Raw genomic sequence first — 18597 nt, forward strand, 5'->3', positions numbered from 1 at the left:
TGTGTGTGTGTGTGTGTGTGTGTGTGCGTGTGCGTGTGTGCGTGCGCGTGTGTGTGCGCATGCGTGCATCCTTTTGGTAAATGTTTGATTTGAGAATTCTTCCTCCACAGAAACTAAAACAAACCCCTCACAGTGCCTTTCTGTGTGATCACTGATGTGGAATTTAGGGATCTGGGATGGGAGCAGAGTGGAAAGACATCGGTGGGCTGCTGTTGTGTTCACTGAGGTTGACTTTTATTCCCGCGTGATTGCATCCCATAATATATAATGCACATTGTGAGATGTATTGGGTCACAACAACACATGTTCATCATGTGAACAGCGGCAGGCCTCTCTTAAGACATCCCTGGTCGCCAAAGCAGCAGGTGGATCTGTTGAAGTGACGCTGTTACCCTGGAAACGGCCACCTGGTTTGTGCTGGGGTATACTGTACCAGGGGCCGGTGGGCATACTTAAAGCAGCATGGGATTTACGAGCCTGTTGTTAACAAACAGCTTTACAATCCACAGGCGTGAATTGAACCTTTGCATGCCAGCGTCACAAAGTTCAGTTGCAGCATTGATAAGTGAGAGGGCAAACAGGGAAATCAATAAACGGCAGCGCATTTGACAAACACCACACAATATGACCTTTGGCTGGGTGGGTGGATAAGTCCTCCTCCCCTCCTCCCACCCTCCCTCTTTTGTGTCTTTCCTTGTTTATGTGGCATTAGTGTCTATCAGCCATGACAATAAAAACCTTGGTTTGAGCAGTGGATGGGGGATCTGGCATCAGAGTGACTCAGAGAGATAAGGAGATGGATGCCCTGCCTGCAAAGGCCATAGTAAAAGAGAAAGATTTGTTGATGTAGGTGGAGTTAGTGTAGATCAGGGGAGGGTGAGAAAAGAGAGGCTGAACATGTGCAGAGAAGTGTGAGGGCTGAGCTGCGTTGGGCTGTTGGTTTTTTACAGAAGAGAAAGACCGAGGCACCACAGAGCAGTGACAGAGAAAGGAAGTGTGATAATCAGCTTGGGGAATGACTGTGTGAATTATTTGCTGTTCCGTTCAGAGGCTGGGCTGTTCTTAAACAAAAATGAACAGTGATGGCAGCAAACAGCGTTACGTGTCAACCTTCAAGATGCACATCAAGCCGCCGGCTGCATCGTCTGCACCAGGGAGTAGACCAGGAACTACTGACACCACTTCAGATGCTGCCACAGGTAAGGGCTGCAAGAGAGAGGGAGAGAGGGGATTAATAATTCAAAAGAGTGTGTTTGTTTAGGAAAAAGCTCACTACCATTTTATAATATTTTTAATGTCAGTGTTTGGATAGACAAGCCTGAAGTTGGTGAAGCTTTCTGATTTCATGCAGTGCAAAAACAACTTCCTTTCGATTTTCCAGAGAAACTGAGACCACACACTCTTTAGTTTGTTGCTTTTAAAGTTGATGTCCGGTGTTATGTTTGAATGTCCAAGTATCTGATTTTTTTCTGATCTGATGGTTCATCGTAAATGGGGCCTTTCAGTTTAATGTCAGCTGACCCTGAACATCAAAATTGTCACACTCTAAAAGCTTGAGAGCACACTTCCTTTCATTTTCAGTGTGTACTAATAATAAACATTTTGCAGCGTTTTGATCTGAAACTGTACAGAACACTATGTATTTTCCTTTTGGATAGCTAGATATTATGTCTCTGTCTACATGTCATGTGTATCCACTTCATGCAATTATTTCAGTGTAAATTGTTATCTGGCAGATGTTAACACACACACATCTGCCTAGCAGATGACAATCTTGTACAACAGCTTTTACATGTCACATCAAGACTTGTTAAAAAAAAACAGACCTGTGTTGACCTGTTTGGTGTATGTATGGTGTTTGAGGTATTTGGAAGGTTTCATTTTCAACAGCAGTAGGTTTTTACAGCAACCGGCTTTTAGTTAAGCTCAGCTGTCACTGACCAGGTAATAAAAGCTTTGATTTTGGCGTCAGTCTTGTGAAAACAAAAAGGGGTCAGAGTAATGATCTGACAAGGATGTGAAAATCCACCTTTTAGTCTCTGTGTGCAGAGGTTAAAGTAGTTGGCTTGGCGGAACAGAGACTGTCTTCAAACAGCCGGCTTCACATTGATTACTTCAAGATTGTAAACACTGGCTAAAGGTTGCTGGTAAAACACACATTTTGTTAAACCATAACTAGAATACTGTATACGGTGTCACAACACACATGATTTGGTCCACTTTGACACAATGTTTAGTAAAGGTACTGTACTACACCTGACAGGCTTCTGTGAGGGGTAAGAAAAACAAAGAAGAAACAGAAACTATCAATTTTATTTCATTTGTAGGATTAATGTCAGAATTGTGGAATTCTGGCAAGTGGTGACCTGAACTTGTGACATTTATGAGAAAAGGTGTGTGTGTGTGTGTGTGTGTGTGTGTGGAGTGTTGGTGTGTGTGTGTGTGGTGTGTGTGTGTGTGTGTGTGTGTGGTGTGTGGGTTGTGTGTGTGTGTGTGTGTGTGTGTGTGTGTGTGTGTGTGTGTGTGTGTGTGTGTGTGTGTGTGTGTGCAAACTGTTGAAAGGATGGCACATACTCACTTACCACTGAATGTCTGTAGCACTTAGCAGGTGTGAATTCTCATTTTTCACAAGGTCAATTAGAAAATTGTGTTTTAAAATAACGATGCATGGAAAATAAAATAAGAAATGCTTCTCTTTGTAAATAGTTAATTTTTTTATTTTTCACAACAGTGCAAGTCAAAACAAATGCATATTAGTCAAGCAAGCCATTAAGCTGTATTTCTAAATTCTCAACTGTAGGTATAAAACACTGTTTTTTCATTATTGGTGTTTTTATTGTATAAATTGCGTACAACGTGCAGGTTTGTTTCCAGAATGTGTGGCTAAATTTAGCTTGCTGAGAAATGTTCAGCAGTTAGGGCTTTTCTGTAAGTAATCACACGTGACAGACTATCCGTTAATATAAACGGATGGCTGTGACATGTGGTGGCACCCGCACAGGAATAAAACATCCCACGGTCATATCATTTTTATTTTGTATCTAAAGAAGTGTAAGTAAAGGTAGATCATGTGCATGTCCCGTTAAATACAAGAAAAATCTACTAAATAAGAAAGACACGGAAATAAAAGACACCTGATATATGACTTAATGCAAGAGTATCAGTGTGAGGATGCAGTAATTTAGTGTTGCTCTTGTTTTGTTTATCTGACTACTCACCTCCTTTTCCTCTCCTCCACATTCAGAGGCTGTTAACCTCTCGTCTGGTAAACGTCCGGATCCCCCTGTCTTCATAGAGCCACTGCAGGACTGCTGCGTGGACGAAGGAAATGACTTCACACTGCGGGGGGTTCTCACAGGAAGTCAGCCAATCACAGTGTGGTGGTTGCACAATGGTGAGCAGGGACAATTTACCCTAATGACCCTGTAAGGCCAGTTATTTAAAATAAACTGCATTTCTCAATTCCATTTTATACACATTAAAATGGCAGCAAGAACTCACATTTAGTTTTAGAACTGGTTATTTACAGTTTTTAAGGCCCTAATCTGATCAATTGACCCGTTAAATGCTTAAATTTGGCCTTTTATGGCTGTAAATCTTTGTAACATGTTAGATGTACTGTTTTCTGTTTCTGCTTGTTGCAACACCATGAAGCTTAAATTCAGTACTGTCTAGATATCTTTTGCCAAATATTGTACGCATTTCCTCTAATTTAGAGAGACTGGGATAAGTATCATACAGTATATCAAAGTGTGAGTTTAAACAATGCATGGACATGAAACACGCATTTTTTATGACAGATTCACAGCAGGGCTCCAGAGGTTAACTGCATATTTAACCCTCCTGTATCACACGCCTTTTCATGGTTCTCTCTTGCACCTTACACCAGTGGGAGAGACTGTTTCTAGTTTTTGTTTGCTCCTATGGGCAGGTGAAGTGGCTCGTTTTGGGAACCCTTCCTTCGATGGCAGGGAGATGAGGTTTGTGGTGAGGGAGTGCTTGCCAGAAGATGCTGGCGCCTACACGTGTTTGGCAGAGAACAGTGCAGGGAAGACATCCTGCTGTGCTGCTGTGTTCGTCAGAGGTGAGGAAGACACTGGGACACACTGGAGACGGCTCCATAAAAGGACATCAGAGGCAATTCATGGTCATGAGTTTGATTTACAGGAAATTAGTCTACAACACATTTACTGAATACGAACTCTGCCTCTTGCAAGTTGTAGCGCAGGGTTCCTTATTCAATGGGATATGTGTTATGTTACTCTGATTACCACAAGTAGGAGTTTCATTTCTAATGTTTCGCGGTCTCTTCTCCTCTTTCTCTTACTGATCAATCCAGACTTTGAAACTATCCGCAGTGTGCAGAATTGCGTCTCAAATGTCCCGACTTCTGCATCCAAGAGCAGTTTGGAGAATGGAACTTCACCCCAGTCTCCCAAAGACGAGCTACAGAAGTTCAGAGGATCTATTTGTACTTCCCCTACAGGCTCTGATCAGTTCAGCCCAGTCTCAACTCCAAGAGGTAATGATTCATTTCACATAATAGGAACAAAGGATTTTATCATTCATGACATTTTCCAAACAACACATAAAGTGCAGCTTCCTTCCTTCCCTACATATGCACAGGGATATCATCTCAGTCTCTTTACCATTGTTTCAACGTCTTCCGGACATCTGTTTTATTTTTAAAAAAGGAAACACATTTCCAGTCCTTGTGTGATTGGTTGTCATGCAACATATGTACCAGTCAGGAATTATGCAGGACTTCCACAACAATGATACACCCACTTAAGGTTATCGGTCCCCAGTGAGCACCATTTAGGGTAATGGACAGTGCACAGCACAGTAAAGGTTACTGAGTCTGTAAACTAATAGCCAGAGCCACACCTCTATGCTACTAAAACCTACCTGCACTTCATCTGTCTCTGCAGAAGTCATCCCAAAGAAGAGAGCCAACTCGGGAACAGGTGAGAACCACTTTTATCCTCCCTCACTTTCTCTGCCAAATGACCAAGCAATGCACCTGTCTTACCATAATCCACTCACCCATCCATTTCTTATTATTCACAGCTATATTGTCTGATTTCTGCTTGTTCACGTTAATACAACTTATCCATTAGAGTTTGCTTTTTGTGTGTGTGTGTGTGTGTGTGTGTGTGTGTGTGTGTGTGTGTGTGTGTGTGTGTGTGTGTGTGTTGTGTGTGTGTGTGTGTGTGTGTGTGTGTGTGTGTGTGTGTGTGTGTGTGTGTGTGTGTGTGTGTGTGTGTGTGTGTGTGTGTGTGTGAGAGTTACTTCTGCTGTTGTTAAGGTTTGCCTCAGAGCTACACCTTTCTTTTTTTTTTTTTTTTTTGCGCCTTTGTTTGATATAATGTTGTCTGGCTCTGAGCTATTGTGCTTCTATACCCTGGGGAACTTTACTTTAGGGTGTAGGCTGCAATATAAAAGCATGAAAAGCTCACATAACAAGGTCTGAATGTCTTTTAGGAGTGCAGGTACAGGATATGTCATACTGCTTTTTTTATGGTTTTATGAATTTGACATGTACGGCTAGAGGCAAGTATTTAGCATGCCTGGTAACAAGGTAAACTGTAAAGCCATTTAAATGTAATATTATCAGATTGCCTTTAGTCAAATTCCTTATCCTGATGCCACAGTATTTGAATACTGACAAATTGAGTGGTCATATTGATTCATAGTCATATATGGAATTTTTTTGTCTAATATGAACCCATGGTAACATAATTTAGGATACAGTTCAGACTTCTGTCTTTGCTTCCTTAAGGATGTTTGTCTGAGTAAATAGTAGAGTGTGGAACATGTTAAAACCGGAATGCAAAAGTGTCTTCAAAAGATAAACTGGTTTAACATTGTTTAACACACTTGATTACACATGGACTGGTTGTATTTGTGTGCAGTAGGTCATCAGTGTTTTCCATTGTTTCCATTTGAGACACTTGATCATAAGAAACAATAATAAGGTCTCATGGTTTTTTGGTGGGTGTGTGGTGGTGGGGGGGGGGGGGGGGGGGAGTAACACACTTCCAGTTTTACAGTACAGCACAAACACAGATTGACCACTCCACCCCATTAACTCTGTCTCTCTGCCTTTTATCTCTCACACCACTCAGGATAGTTTCCTTCCAGTGTGACGTTTTAGGCCCTCAACACGACTCAAAGTCAAAACACTCACTGTGTTTTGTCTCTGCAGGTCCAGCATTACATTTTGAAAACCCTCCGCAGCACCTCGAGGTGAAGGTGGGACAAGCTGCCCGTGTGACGTGTTTTTTCACCGGCAGTCCTCCTGTAGTGTCGTGTTGGATCAGAAACAAAGAACAGGTGTTGTATTTAAAAAAAAAAAGAAAATCCATTTCCGCTTGATTTCTTTTAGTATTTACCTCTTTCTCCATCTTTTTCATTTTTATTTTTTACAAACCTTATATCTGCAGCTAGTGGATGGTCCAGAGCTGTGGTCAGAAAATACAGATCGGAGTAGTACTCTGGTCATAGCAGAGGCTAAACCACAGCACACAGGCCGCTACACTGTTGTAGTGAAGGATCGCAAGAGCTCAGCACAACACACGCTCACCCTCTCGGTCATAGGTAAGGCAACACACAACAATAAGAGCTCTTTATATCACCTTGACGGATTGTTGGTTGAATATCTCAACGCGTGTCCATCATAAGATCAACAGGAACCTGTGGTTAACTGTCTTTTTGGAGGTAAACTCCACAAGCGCCTGCAGGCTTGACAACCTACACACACACACACACACACACACACACACACACAACACACACACACAACACACACCACACACACACACCACACCACACAAACAACACACACACACACACACACACACACACACACACACACACACACACCGTCTGATGTAAGTTACTTGAGCATTCCATTCATTCATCATCTCACCAGAGAGGCCTCAGCCCCCAGCCTCCTGTCCCGTGATCTCCCTCGTCTCCGCCACCAGCCTTGTCCTATCCTGGTCGGGCCCCTGCTACGACGGCGGCAGTGCCGTCTTGGGTTATGTGGTTGAAGTAAAGAGCCAAGGATGTGTTGAGCCTGGGGATTGGCGCGAGCTCACTGCCCAGTGTAAGAGTACCTCATACAGAGTGTCTTCCGGGCTGCAGCATCAACAGGAATACTGGTTTCGAGTAAGGGCTTACAACGCAGTAGGAGTAAGTGAGCCAGGACCAGTGTCACCCGTGGTTAAGATGGAGCAGCAAGGTGAGGTGACATGAGTCATTGATACCATAAAATTAGAGACAAACAATTTAGCCTACAGCTAAATTTCTATTACAGCTGTTGTTGTGTATTTGTGTGATTTTAGACAAACCACAAGAAGAGGACCCTCAAGCGTTTTGCTGTGTCTCTATTGACTCATCACAAAAAGTCACAGATCACTACGTTTTGCAGGAGAAACTGGGAATGTGAGTATCTGTCAGGAACATTGTCAGGAATGTTTTTCCAAGCAGCCAAGTAACACAATTTCTTGAGAAATACTGATGATCAAGAAAGCTTGACCTTTGATGGCAAATCCTGCATGGAAGAGGGCTTGCCAAGTGCAACAGAGGTAAGACTAAAAATACATGTTGAGACACGGCTCAACTAACAACAGATTCAAGTTTGAGAAAGCCAGTGATCTCAGTTTGTGGCAAGGAATGTACAGTGCTCTTTCCCTTTGACAGATGGTGTGCTAGAATGACAGATTTCAGATGAAAGCTATTTTTTTTATATACAATATATATATATTATATAAAATAACAAAACTTGTCTCTTCAATAGGGGAAAGTTCGGCCTGGTGTTCAAGCTAGTCCATAAAGAGACAGGACGTGTGTGTGCTGGGAAGTTCTACAAAGGCCGACGTGCCAAGGAGAGAGAGGCTGCTCGTAAAGAGATAGAGTTGATGAACTTCCTCCACCACCCCAAACTGGTTCAGTGTCTCGCTGCATACGATCACAAGCCTGAGATGGTCATGGTAATGGAGTTGTGAGTATCATCGTGAAAGGCCCTCAAGGTGTTGGAAAACTACAAAATATTGGGTGCATACAAAGAAATACAATAACCATTTTGCTGCTATTGTGGATTGTCCGACTGTAGTATCGCAGGCGGGGAACTGTTTGAACGTATTGTGGACGACAGCTTTGAGCACACTGAGCCCGCCAGTGTGCGCTACATGCAGCAGATCCTGAAAGGGATTGCCTTCATGCATCAGCAGCGCATTGTCCACCTGGACCTCAAACCTGAAAACATTGTGTGTGTGGACACCCATGGCACTTCCATAAAGATCATTGATTTCGGTTTAGCCAGCAAGCTCGGTATGTGAAATAAATAAAAAAAAACTCTTAATATTTATATGTTATACTTTTGAATGTTTCAATACTTAATGATGTGATTTATGTTTAACAGATGAAAACACTCCTCTGAAGGTGATGCATGGGACTCCAGAGTTTGTGGCACCTGAAGTGATCAACTATGAGCCTGTGTTTTTGACCACTGACATGTGGAGCATAGGAGTCATCTGCTACATACTGTGAGTCAAACTATTGCTCACCTAGCCCGCACCAAAAGGAACAACATGACATTTTGGGAAGTGCGCTTAAGGTGTTGAGGGGTGGATTTTGTTACCTTTGGATTGAGACAGGCTAGGTGTTTCCCCCTCTTTCCAGTCTTTGTGCTAAGCTAAACTGCTGCTGGTGGTAGCTTCATATTTACCGTACGGACATAGGAGTAGTATAAACCTTCTCATCTAACTCTTAGCGCGAAAACAAATAAGCATATTTCTCAAAATGTAGAGCTACTCCTTTAAACATTTTTTGTACTTAATGTACACCTAGTGTATTGTTTTTATCTAAGTTGGAATAATCCAAATACTCCCGATAACCACATGAGACTGTTAACAGAACATACCAGTAAGACTGATAGAACTGTGCTGGTGGTGAAAGTCATGATGTCTGGTCATGATGTAACAAACAATTGCCTGCTGTTTTGAGTGGCTCAGACTTGTTATGCCACCTAGTGGATGTAGGTTGAAACAGTCAACGGAATGACACTGCTGTCTCTTTCTCTGGCCTTCAGACTGAGTGGCGAGTCTCCATTCCAGGGTAACAGCGATGCAGAGACCCTCGCCTTGGTCACAGCGGCCCAGTGGGAGTTTGATGAGGAGAGCTTTGATGAGATTACAGACGAGGCCAAAAATTTCATCAGCTCCCTGCTTAACAAGGACGCCAGGTGATTTCATAAACACACAGCTGTAGCGCAGATGGCTCCGGAGAGCATCTTCACTTAACCACCTATAACACACTGTGTTTCCCAGGCGGAGGATGACCTCTGAAGAGGCACTTGCCCACCAATGGATGACATATGACTCTAAAGCTCTGGCCACCACCAAGAGTCTGTCCAAGGATAAGATGAAGAGGTTTCTAGCCAGGCAGAAGTGGAAGGTAACAACTCAGATTTACACAGTAGATTTTATTCTTGAGTTTGCGGTTTGTTTTTCCTGCTACACAACGTTTACAATTGTTTCTAACACAGAAAACAGGTAAGGCCTTGTTAGCCCTGAAGAGAATGGCTCAGCTGTCTAAAAGTGACATCTCTGTATCTCCTACCAGCCCTGCAGAAGGTATGCATTCTCTCATCTTCTTATCAGGACCATTTTAGTTTCCTGGTTTAACATTGCTCTATTGAGCCCTGGGGTTTTCCCCGTGGATGTATAAAGAGAACGGGTTCCCCCCCCCCTTTATTCATGTACTTCCTCCTTTTCTCCCCCTCTGTCCCAGATTTACCCCTGAGCCCGGAGGCAGAGCATGCCCTGCAGTCTCTGGAGCGCAAGATGCAGGGCCCCCCCCAGTTCATCCAGGGCCTGGAGGACCAGACAGTGGCTCCGGGATCCAGTGCTCGCCTCTCGTGTCACCTCACAGGTACACATAGCTTTATTCAAGAGCTCAAGCAGTATATTCCTCTTTGTGTACTTTCATTTGCAGAGCAGTGACTTGAGACTTGATATAAACTTAAGTGTGCTGCACCCCTGAAAGACTTGCGACTTGATTTAAATCCCCCCCGAAAGACTTAAAAACAGCTATGCTCTGTTGCTGTTTTGCTTAATTTGAGATTTTCTGCTTTTTAACCTGCAGGTTACCCTGACCCAGAGGTGGTGTGGTTGTGTGGTAAAGAGCCCGTGATGGAGTCACCCACGGTGCAGATAGAGTACGAGGAAGATGGCCGCTGCACCCTGGTCTTAGCCAAAGTTGGACCAGAGGACACCAATGTTTACACCTGTACAGCCACCAACGACCACGGAGAGGAATGCTGCTCAGCCAAACTCATCGTTCAAGAGTAGACTCATTTTATCTACGTATGCAGAATTAAAATGTAAAAATAGGTTCTTGAGTGTTTTAAACTGTTTTATTGTACATTGTTTTAATTTAAATGGGGACCAAGCTTTACTTTGGCTGGAAATACAGTATATTGCATGTATTATTGTACAAAATGTTCGAACAGATGAACCTTGTTACACAGCTACAAGCGTATTTAAAAGTTGAAGTTCCTTCATGTGACTATGGTATACTGTTTTAAACAATATGTTGTTTCAGCTAAAACCATGAATCTGTTTCTTATTTTGTAATTTCAAGATTCCCCTCCAAACATATCAGCTGACGATATGAATTTGTTTGCTTATGTGCAAACAGGCCTGAGATGTTTGAATCCCATAGTGAAGATTTGGTTCGTGAATTCTGATATATTTTTATTTTTTGACTTGAAAAAGATGTCAGAACCTATTTCCACGAAAATACTTTTATCGTAAAAAACGTTCTTAATAAATCAAGTTTGTTTTGTGTAACAGAAACCCGTTTGACTTCTTTAACAAAAAAAGTCCAACATTTAACATTGCTCTGCGTGTGTTAACTTTCAACGATATGAAAATATATACTCAAACTACAATACTGAATGTAAACCTACACATGCTTCATGTTGTGATATTTTCAACAGTGCTGATACAAAAACAATTTTACCAAACCTTTTGTGGAATATTAAAATTAAACCCCAGTTTTAAGAACTTTTTATTTTTGTCCCAATGAGTGTAAATAAAGGAAATGACTGGTTTACAGAAGTTGTTTTTTCCATCTTGCGTACATGTGTTCTATCAGGACCTCATCAGTAATGTGTGGAAGGTGCCATTCTGTTAAGAACTTTTGTTTCATGTCGGTAAAAATGTTTCATCTCTTTACTTTTTGGGGTCCTGGGGTTCAGGTACCAGATGAGCCCTTAGCAAAACATCATGCCGTTTATAATCACATACTTTGGCCATGACGATTTAAAGTGTTCACTTGAGTGAGTCCCAATAAAAAAAATATTTTAAAGTTCTTACCAGAAAAACACGCAGCTGCAGTGTAGTGCACACACACTTACCAGGACCCTCTGCCTGTATGAAATACGCCTGTTTTGTCCGGTCATACACACATCACTGGCCATACATCATATCATACAAACATTTATCATGTATCTCAATTCAAATCTATGGATATTTCCCATTTTAAATAAAATAATCCAATCTGAATTCTAGAAAACGTAATGTATGCAATTCTCTTTGCAGTCCAAGGACAGTTTTCCACAACAGCGCCACCTAGTAAATTGGATAGTTGCAAAAGTGCAACCAGATAGGAATGACTAGTTTACAAGTTTGTTCCACCTAAATCCTAACCACGTATTTTAAAGGGTTTATTACACCCAAATACTACTTTCTGTCTACCTACTTAGTTTTAAAATAGTAAGTAAGGCTACAGGAGGAGACACATAGGCTGTACAGTATAAATTTAAGTATAGGCTATGCACTTTCAATCCACTCCTCCAGGCCGACTTCACGTTGGGACCATTGACTGTAAAATCCGGTCTGGTGAAGTGCTGCAAATGCAGAAGTGCCTTAAACCTGCGTTCTATCTAAATTCCAGCAGAGGGCGACACATGCAGTTGCAAAAAGAGGTCAGACCCACTCACTTGATTTATTACCTCAGTAAATATTTTCATGATGAATTTATGGTCTCAATGGCTAGTTTTAAGTCTTCTGATACTCAGAATGTTCATTTTTGTAATTATGGTCTCAATTTTAAAATCGGCAATAAAGCAGGGGTTGTTTTAGGGCGTGGCTATGATGCAATTGCCAGTGAAAGTGTGTAATGTGGCTCCTCCCTCTCGATTAAAGTTGTCACATCCGCAACCAGGATGGTTGCGCCCATAACAGCAAACTCAACGATTAATAGCAGATCTATGCAAACCAATGGGTGACATCACATATGCTCTGTCCATTAATATACAGTCTATGGTTGGGACATATTTGGCTTTTCTTTCCTGTAGTACTTTGACACGACCCTTTGCATCTGTCCACCTGGGGTGGTTGGAAGAGTGACGATTGTTGGAGCTGGAGAGAGTGATTACAGGGAAGATTCTGGGCCCTGTAGAAAGGCATGTTCGATGGGACCCTCGCCGCATCCAAAGCTATTCAGTCAAGCATCTTTTTGGCCCCTCATCACATGAGGGCCTTGGGTTATTGTGGCAGGGTGGCATTGAATTTTTACCTTCAAACAAATAACCACAGGTAGCACTACTGCTGTTGCTGCACAACATCATTTTAAGTTTATTAAAAGAAAGAGTCACATTAACAAATTGCATTTCCTGGTTTCTCAAACAAAAAAAGCACATTAGTTTCAGACTTCCCAAACTACTAGTTAACAGTATGAATAAAGAGATATTTATTTCACTCTAGCATAAACAAACACACTGATTACATAGTGAAAAGCAGAAAACCACTGAATGTGTTGTAGTTCATTGCATCATCATAGACCCTCCGGTTTTCCGCAAGCTCCACATACACGTTGTCTCCCACCTCTAGGGCGATGACCACAGCGTTGCTGCCCATGTCGTTTGCATCAGACCCTGCGGTGTCCCAGACAGATGTCAGCCGCTCACCATTCTTCATGAGACTCACAACAGAGCTGGGAGTTGGACTGAGGTTGTTGAACATTGAGAATCGAAAGAAGTACATTCCCTTCACCATTGCTGTGAAAATGCCTGCCAGAATAAGAATGGTTTCAATTTCTCATTTGCCCCCCTCTCTCTCTCATTATATTTTTCTCTCTCTGACATACACTACCTGTTGAAGGATTGTAGCTACTGCCAGTGTTGGAGAAGACCCTCTTATACTTGAGTGGAGTAGCAGAGGTGAAAGGTCCAGTGTCTCCAGAGCCAGAGGCCAGGAGAGCAGCAGAAAAGGCCACCTGAGGTCTGCCTAAATAAAACACATAAATAAACACATCAGTGGTAAGAATTGAAAAAGAATTTGATGATTATGTTCAATTATGATATCCTAAACAACATTTAGTTTAAATTTTACCTCCAGTCAGGCTCCGCAGCTCCAGGACTTCTTTTCCAGTGTCTTGCAACTTAGTCTCCAAAAGTGCGATTTTTTGTGCCATGTTTGCAACTTTCTCTCCCACAGCTCCCAGAGTTTGACTTATGGAAGTGAGGGAGTTGTCACCGCAGCAGGTGGATCCTGAACACTGACAGACTTTGTCATTGTTTTCATTACCTTGCACTTTACACAGACAGCTGCTAAACGCTAGAATCAGGACTGCAATCTTCTTCATCCTTGTGGTTTTGAACTTTGCTTCTGTGCTGTCTCTGTCAAGCCTCAACCTTTTTATACTAAATCCTACATTGTGCAAAACAAGAAACACCAGTTTTGGGAAACATAACCTGTAGGCTTTAGTTGAGAGAGTTGGGAAAACCCACCAAAGTCCAACAAGTGATTAGATAAGCAACAGGTGTTTTAATTTAACCTTCTCCCAAGAATGCATGGGTGTGTTTAGGCTGATTGATGGACATCTTCCTAAGATATCTTCCTGTTAGCTTGGCTGCACCTGTTACGGCAGGACAAATGACACCTTTATAAATCTTGTTGGTAGAAAAGATTTGTGACCCAGTACATTACCATCTAAGCTCCGGCCCCCCTTCAACCTGAGCAAGTCTAATCAGCCAGAATGACTATAATCATCTGTGTGGGTGTTCAGAGACTGTGATATCCAAATTATTTTCTGAGAGTTAGTTGGAACAATATTTCTGCTTTGTTCATTGATCTCCAGTCATTTAGATTGAAGTTGGGGATTTCTGTTTCTACATGAAAACCTTTAAACACCTGTCACTCTTTAACACTAGACTGTTACTGTGACTAGTATACATAGTATGCCACACTGCCTTAATATGTTCATTGCTTTATATAATAAAATACATTGTCTATCATCTAGAATATACCTCATGTCATACACTTGAACAGTTTGAGCTCCTATTATCTGTGTGTGACATATGACCTTAACTGCAACACCAATTCATCGTGTATTTTCAGATTGTACCTTGTGCTGTTATAATGGTCACAAGTTGTTTAGATTGTAAAATCAGCACGATATTTCCTTTTATAAGTTACCATGAAAACAGACCATCATGTATTGTACTGCGCAAAGTGAGTTGTTCTCAGAAGCTAAAGTTGGATGGGAAGTGAGTATTGACTGTAGCCCAGGGCCAGGTCATTGGCACTGTGCTTATGCAACTGTTCCTGGAATCACTTTTCCCCCCCACACTCTGGCATAAACACAAGAAGTGACCACTTATACATACGATCCACTACACTGAAAATCCTCCCTGGGCTTGTTGCCAAATTATCAACAAATAGATGCAATAAATGACACTTGGATATTGATTTACCAAAATAAGAGCTTTTTAATTCCACCAACTAAAGTGCTGAACAAGAAGATAGCTCTTTCCCCTTTTAGATGTTTCAGCGCTGAGCAGGAGTCACTCGGCTATACTTTGTCCCACAATTTTACAAAGAAACACAATCCTTTGAAACCATGTCTGCGTTCCGGTCTCTAAAGTAAATACATATGTACAGGAAAGTAAATAAATTAACTTGTGGCTTTTAAATAAATAGTTTTAAGTATGTTCAATGTGTCAAAATATGAGTGAGTGCAAAAAGAAGATCCAGCCTCCTGTTTAAGACAAGTGTTGATAGCAGGGAGAGCAGGGTTTGGTTGTAGTGGATGTGGATGGGGGGGGGGGTGTCAATGGGATCGCTTCATGTTGACCGTCTTCTCAATGGCACCTCCTGCTGGTTCCTGTAAAGCACCGCTGCTCGAGACTCGAAGGCATTGACCATCTGCTTAACCACTTCGTCAAAGAACACGCTGGCCAGTTGAGAGTGCAGGAGAGACTTGAACTGAAACGACACCTGTGGTAGACACAGGAGGGGGACAAACACATTAGCTAACAGTTTGGGAGACTCTTAGTTTATTCAATTGGGAGTTAAATTGATTTATTGCAAGTATCCGAATATTGACCCCCATATCTCTTCACATATATCTGACAGGAGGGGAAAATTTATTACAGATTACAAAAATAAAGTCTTTGGCAGACTTAAAAGTCCTTTAGACTTTTACTTTCTTTGAATGTTCATTGATAAATCAATCTTATTTAATGTGTTTGAGTGAAAAGTGAAATCCAACCACCTTCTGGCTGACCATGATGTAATCTGAGCAAACACTGTTCCTGGCCCTGCCAGCTATTTCAGGCCACCTGAGACACCAGCATGCTACTCATGACCAAATTTAGAGCATAATGAGGATTACACAACACTTCCTTTGAGTCAGTAATCCATTCGTAATAGTAAAGGAACAAAGATTCGGAATTAGTCTCTCCTCAAGCAATGCAATGTGCAATCTGATCTCTCAAGTCCTATGGGCAACTTGTTCTTTTGTGATCAGTGGGTTTGGTAATTAGAATAGTGTCAAAGCTATTTATTGTTTACTTTATTCTTTTTTCATCGCAGGATTCTACTCCCCGCCCCCCTCTCACATCCTGATATTTCAAATTACTGTGGGTGCTGCAAAAAAGGATTTTCCTCACGATTCTCAGTGTCAGATATTAATTTTTATCCTATACACTTACATAGAACTTCACTTTACAGGAGGCTGGTTGGTCTTTGGCGCCAGGGGCAAACCTCCATATGGTTTCAAGATGGCTGAAGAGGGATCCATCAGTACACACAGCCTGTTTGAAAAGAAATTACCCTTAATTTATAATTGACTGGTAAAAAGAAAAGAACATACACTGGGTCAAAGTGTTGTTTGAGAAAATAAGGAGGTATTTGTTGTGTTTGTTTTCTGGAGCTATATGACTAGGACTTACCCTAACTTGGTGGTTTGGGACGATAGTGACTTCAGAGGTGTAGCGCTCCACAATGGGGGGGAAACCTATTTCAAGGTCCGCCCAGATGTTGCCATTTTGACCCTTCGTGACCCGAGACTTCTTGCACCAGGGAACAAAGTGCTGGTACTGGTCCACACTGGCCACCACATTGTACATCTGCTCTAGAGTATACCTGAGCACACAATCACATGAAGACAGGGTCCCATCTAATTAGAAGATATCACCATTTACTGCTCAGTCTTAAAGATTATGTAACCTTTTTTGGAGTTTACTTTAGTGAAAAATGCTGATCACAATTTCTCAGAGACCAAGGGGACGTGTGCAAATTGCTTGGTTTGTCCAACTGTCAGTCCAAAACTCAAGTTGCCAAAATGTTTTGCTTTACTTTGAGTTTTTAATTTCTTTTACTCACTAATAGGCACACTAATTTCAGTTAAATGTGTATTTCGGTTGGTTATTGCCCGCTTATCTCAGTGGTTTTCAACATGTTGGATACCATATCAGGGTACTCACCCTAATGTCCGGCACTCGGTGTACTCCATTCTGCGTGCGCTGACGGCAGCAGCCAGGTTGATGAAGCTGCGGCTGGGTGTGCTGACGGGGACGGCGGGGCAGAGAGGCAGGCTGGCCCTTCTCGCTGCCAGGGCACCACAGGAGCCCCACAAGTGTCTAAAGGGAGGGAATTATAGATTTATACACAAATAGACAATGAATTTGTGGGAAATACACAAAGAACATACAATGAGGAGACCTGCCTAACAGAGTTGACCCACAGTAGGCTACTTATGTTGTGAATTTACAGTTACAGTTCAGATCTTTTAAGTGAAAGCAAACCCTTCATTATTACCTTTCAGAAGAGAAACTGGATTCAGATGTCCATAATATTTCCCCAAATCATTTCTCACTGAGATAACCGACTAGCAGGTTATTGAATGAAAGTGCCAAGAGTAGGCCTACTACAAGAGGGAGAAAGGCGGTCCCATGAAGGTTCTCTGCCAAAGGTTCCTTCACTACACCACACAAGTCTACACCACACAAGTCTCCAACTCATTCATAATAACCAGAGGCGGTTTCTTTAAAAATAACAAAATATCTCCGGAAGTGTTATGGGACAGCCACATTTTGAAAACCTAATAAAGACCTAGACTAATTCAAGCCAATCTAATAATTTCTGAGTAGGCTCTTTCGACTTGTAGCCTACACATCTCTCTGGGAAGTACCGTTCTCACTCACCTTGTATTTGCTCTTTTACTGTTTCCTCGCGCAACTTTTGCGGAGTGAGCTTCAGACATCTCCAGTAGTGCCCTAAAGAGGAGAGGAGTCGTTTTGTTGGTCATTGTGAAGTTTTTGTAACACAGTTTCGTCGGTGTTTCCTCCCCTCCACCCGCAGCAGCAGCAGCAACCTGGCTGTTCTTCTGACTGATGAGTCTCGCTCTACTTGCCGAGAAGACCTGTGACGCAACGAGAGGCTGCAGCCAATCAGAGGCAAAGCTTCAAATCAAACGATCACTTAGCTACATAATTCCTAAATGCACAAAAGAAACAGTTCAAGATATTCAGATGACGCATATTTTTTTAATGGCTGAAGAAATTTTCAAATTAGACTATTTTCAAAATGAATAAAAAAATGTCTCATTGAAATCGAAAGTGTCTCAGTTCAGGTGCTGGACCTAGTGGACATTTACATAGGCCTATGTTTAAATAGCTTAAAGACATGGCAACGTTTGTGAATCACTGCAAGACAGGCACATCTACTCAGAGCTAATCTCCTCTTTTACTCAGAGACAGACACAAAAACATGGAATTCAGAATTCACATTTACACTCTTGTCACCTGGAACTAGATGATAAGCAAATACAGATGTGTTGCTTTATAGTAAGCAAATGTGGCACATATGACTTATTAACAATAATTAACAATTTAACAGCTTTGATTTAGAAAGGTTGTTACAGGCAATCTAAGTGATAGCCTACCGTGTGGTTCAGCTGGTGAACATGCGAGGCGTGCGCATGGTTCCAACTAACAACATTCCAAATAACTGTAGTAATATTTAAAGCAGAGCAACATATAACTAATCAGTAGCCCAAACTAATACATTGACTAAATTAAAATAAACTATGATAGAAGGATAAATGGGGTGCTGCAGCATTAAGTGGCTGTGCGGTGACTGGAAGTGCAGGATCCATTTCAGGATCTTCAGACTGGAATTAGGGCATTTGATCAGGGAGGGATTAAAGAAGCTGAGTCAAACTTGCCTGTCTCAGAATATAAGAGAATATACACTTGGTCCCTAGCCTGATCCCACAATTACACAGGGGATTGATGCT

At 41.9% G+C, this 18597-nt stretch overlaps 3 protein-coding genes across 8 annotated transcripts in view; 1 reads left to right on the forward strand and 2 right to left on the reverse strand.

Annotated features, from left to right (window-relative positions):
- mylk5 (myosin, light chain kinase 5) overlaps positions 1 to 10865 on the forward strand; it is a 13683-nt gene extending 2818 nt beyond the window's left edge. For 2 of the 5 annotated variants that reach the window (XM_032537484.1, XM_032537485.1), the window contains exons 2-18: positions 1049 to 1199; positions 3245 to 3394; positions 3929 to 4084; positions 4340 to 4522; positions 4932 to 4967; positions 6209 to 6336; positions 6447 to 6600; positions 6935 to 7246; positions 7350 to 7449; positions 7805 to 8008; positions 8120 to 8337; positions 8429 to 8552; positions 9098 to 9250; positions 9336 to 9462; positions 9554 to 9641; positions 9799 to 9939; positions 10153 to 10865. In XM_032537484.1, the coding sequence (XP_032393375.1) occupies positions 1073 to 1199; positions 3245 to 3394; positions 3929 to 4084; positions 4340 to 4522; positions 4932 to 4967; positions 6209 to 6336; positions 6447 to 6600; positions 6935 to 7246; positions 7350 to 7449; positions 7805 to 8008; positions 8120 to 8337; positions 8429 to 8552; positions 9098 to 9250; positions 9336 to 9462; positions 9554 to 9641; positions 9799 to 9939; positions 10153 to 10358 (2607 nt within the window). In that variant the 5' untranslated portion in view covers positions 1049 to 1072 and the 3' untranslated portion in view covers positions 10359 to 10865. Of the gene's footprint in view, positions 1 to 730; positions 1200 to 3244; positions 3395 to 3928; positions 4085 to 4339; positions 4523 to 4931; positions 4968 to 6208; positions 6337 to 6446; positions 6601 to 6934; positions 7247 to 7349; positions 7450 to 7804; positions 8009 to 8119; positions 8338 to 8428; positions 8553 to 9097; positions 9251 to 9335; positions 9463 to 9553; positions 9642 to 9798; positions 9940 to 10152 lie in introns of those variants that run through there. The other 3 variants (XM_032537483.1, XM_032537486.1, XM_032537487.1) reach the window with 3 other exon arrangements.
- A 1880-nt stretch (positions 10866 to 12745) lies between these two features.
- On the reverse strand, positions 12746 to 13698 carry LOC116702939 (complement C1q-like protein 2). Its single transcript, XM_032537490.1, has 3 exons — positions 13407 to 13698; positions 13167 to 13301; positions 12746 to 13084 (listed from the first exon to the last, which is right to left on the reverse strand). Exons 1-3 carry the CDS (start codon positions 13657 to 13659, stop codon positions 12798 to 12800), a joined length of 675 nt encoding a protein of 224 aa, XP_032393381.1. The 5' UTR covers positions 13660 to 13698; the 3' UTR covers positions 12746 to 12797.
- A 1067-nt stretch (positions 13699 to 14765) lies between these two features.
- si:ch73-141c7.1 (coenzyme Q-binding protein COQ10 homolog, mitochondrial) lies at positions 14766 to 17769 on the reverse strand. Of its 2 annotated transcripts, XM_032537489.1 has the most exons (7): positions 17504 to 17668; positions 17412 to 17416; positions 17032 to 17049; positions 16784 to 16868; positions 16250 to 16442; positions 16010 to 16111; positions 14766 to 15293 (listed from the first exon to the last, which is right to left on the reverse strand). In XM_032537489.1, the coding sequence occupies exons 1-7, from the start codon at positions 17605 to 17607 to the stop codon at positions 15141 to 15143; spliced, it is 660 nt and encodes a 219-aa protein (XP_032393380.1). In that variant the 5' UTR covers positions 17608 to 17668; the 3' UTR covers positions 14766 to 15140. The 2 variants fall into 2 exon arrangements, with proteins under 2 accessions (XP_032393380.1, XP_032393379.1); XM_032537488.1 differs by lacking the exons at positions 17032 to 17049; positions 17412 to 17416 and having other exon boundaries at positions 16784 to 16939; positions 17504 to 17769.
- Positions 17770 to 18597: the final 828 nt, after the last annotated feature.

Source organism: Etheostoma spectabile, chromosome 15 (genome assembly GCF_008692095.1).
Source record: "Etheostoma spectabile isolate EspeVRDwgs_2016 chromosome 15, UIUC_Espe_1.0, whole genome shotgun sequence".
Classification (NCBI taxonomy): Eukaryota; Metazoa; Chordata; class Actinopteri; order Perciformes; family Percidae; genus Etheostoma; species Etheostoma spectabile.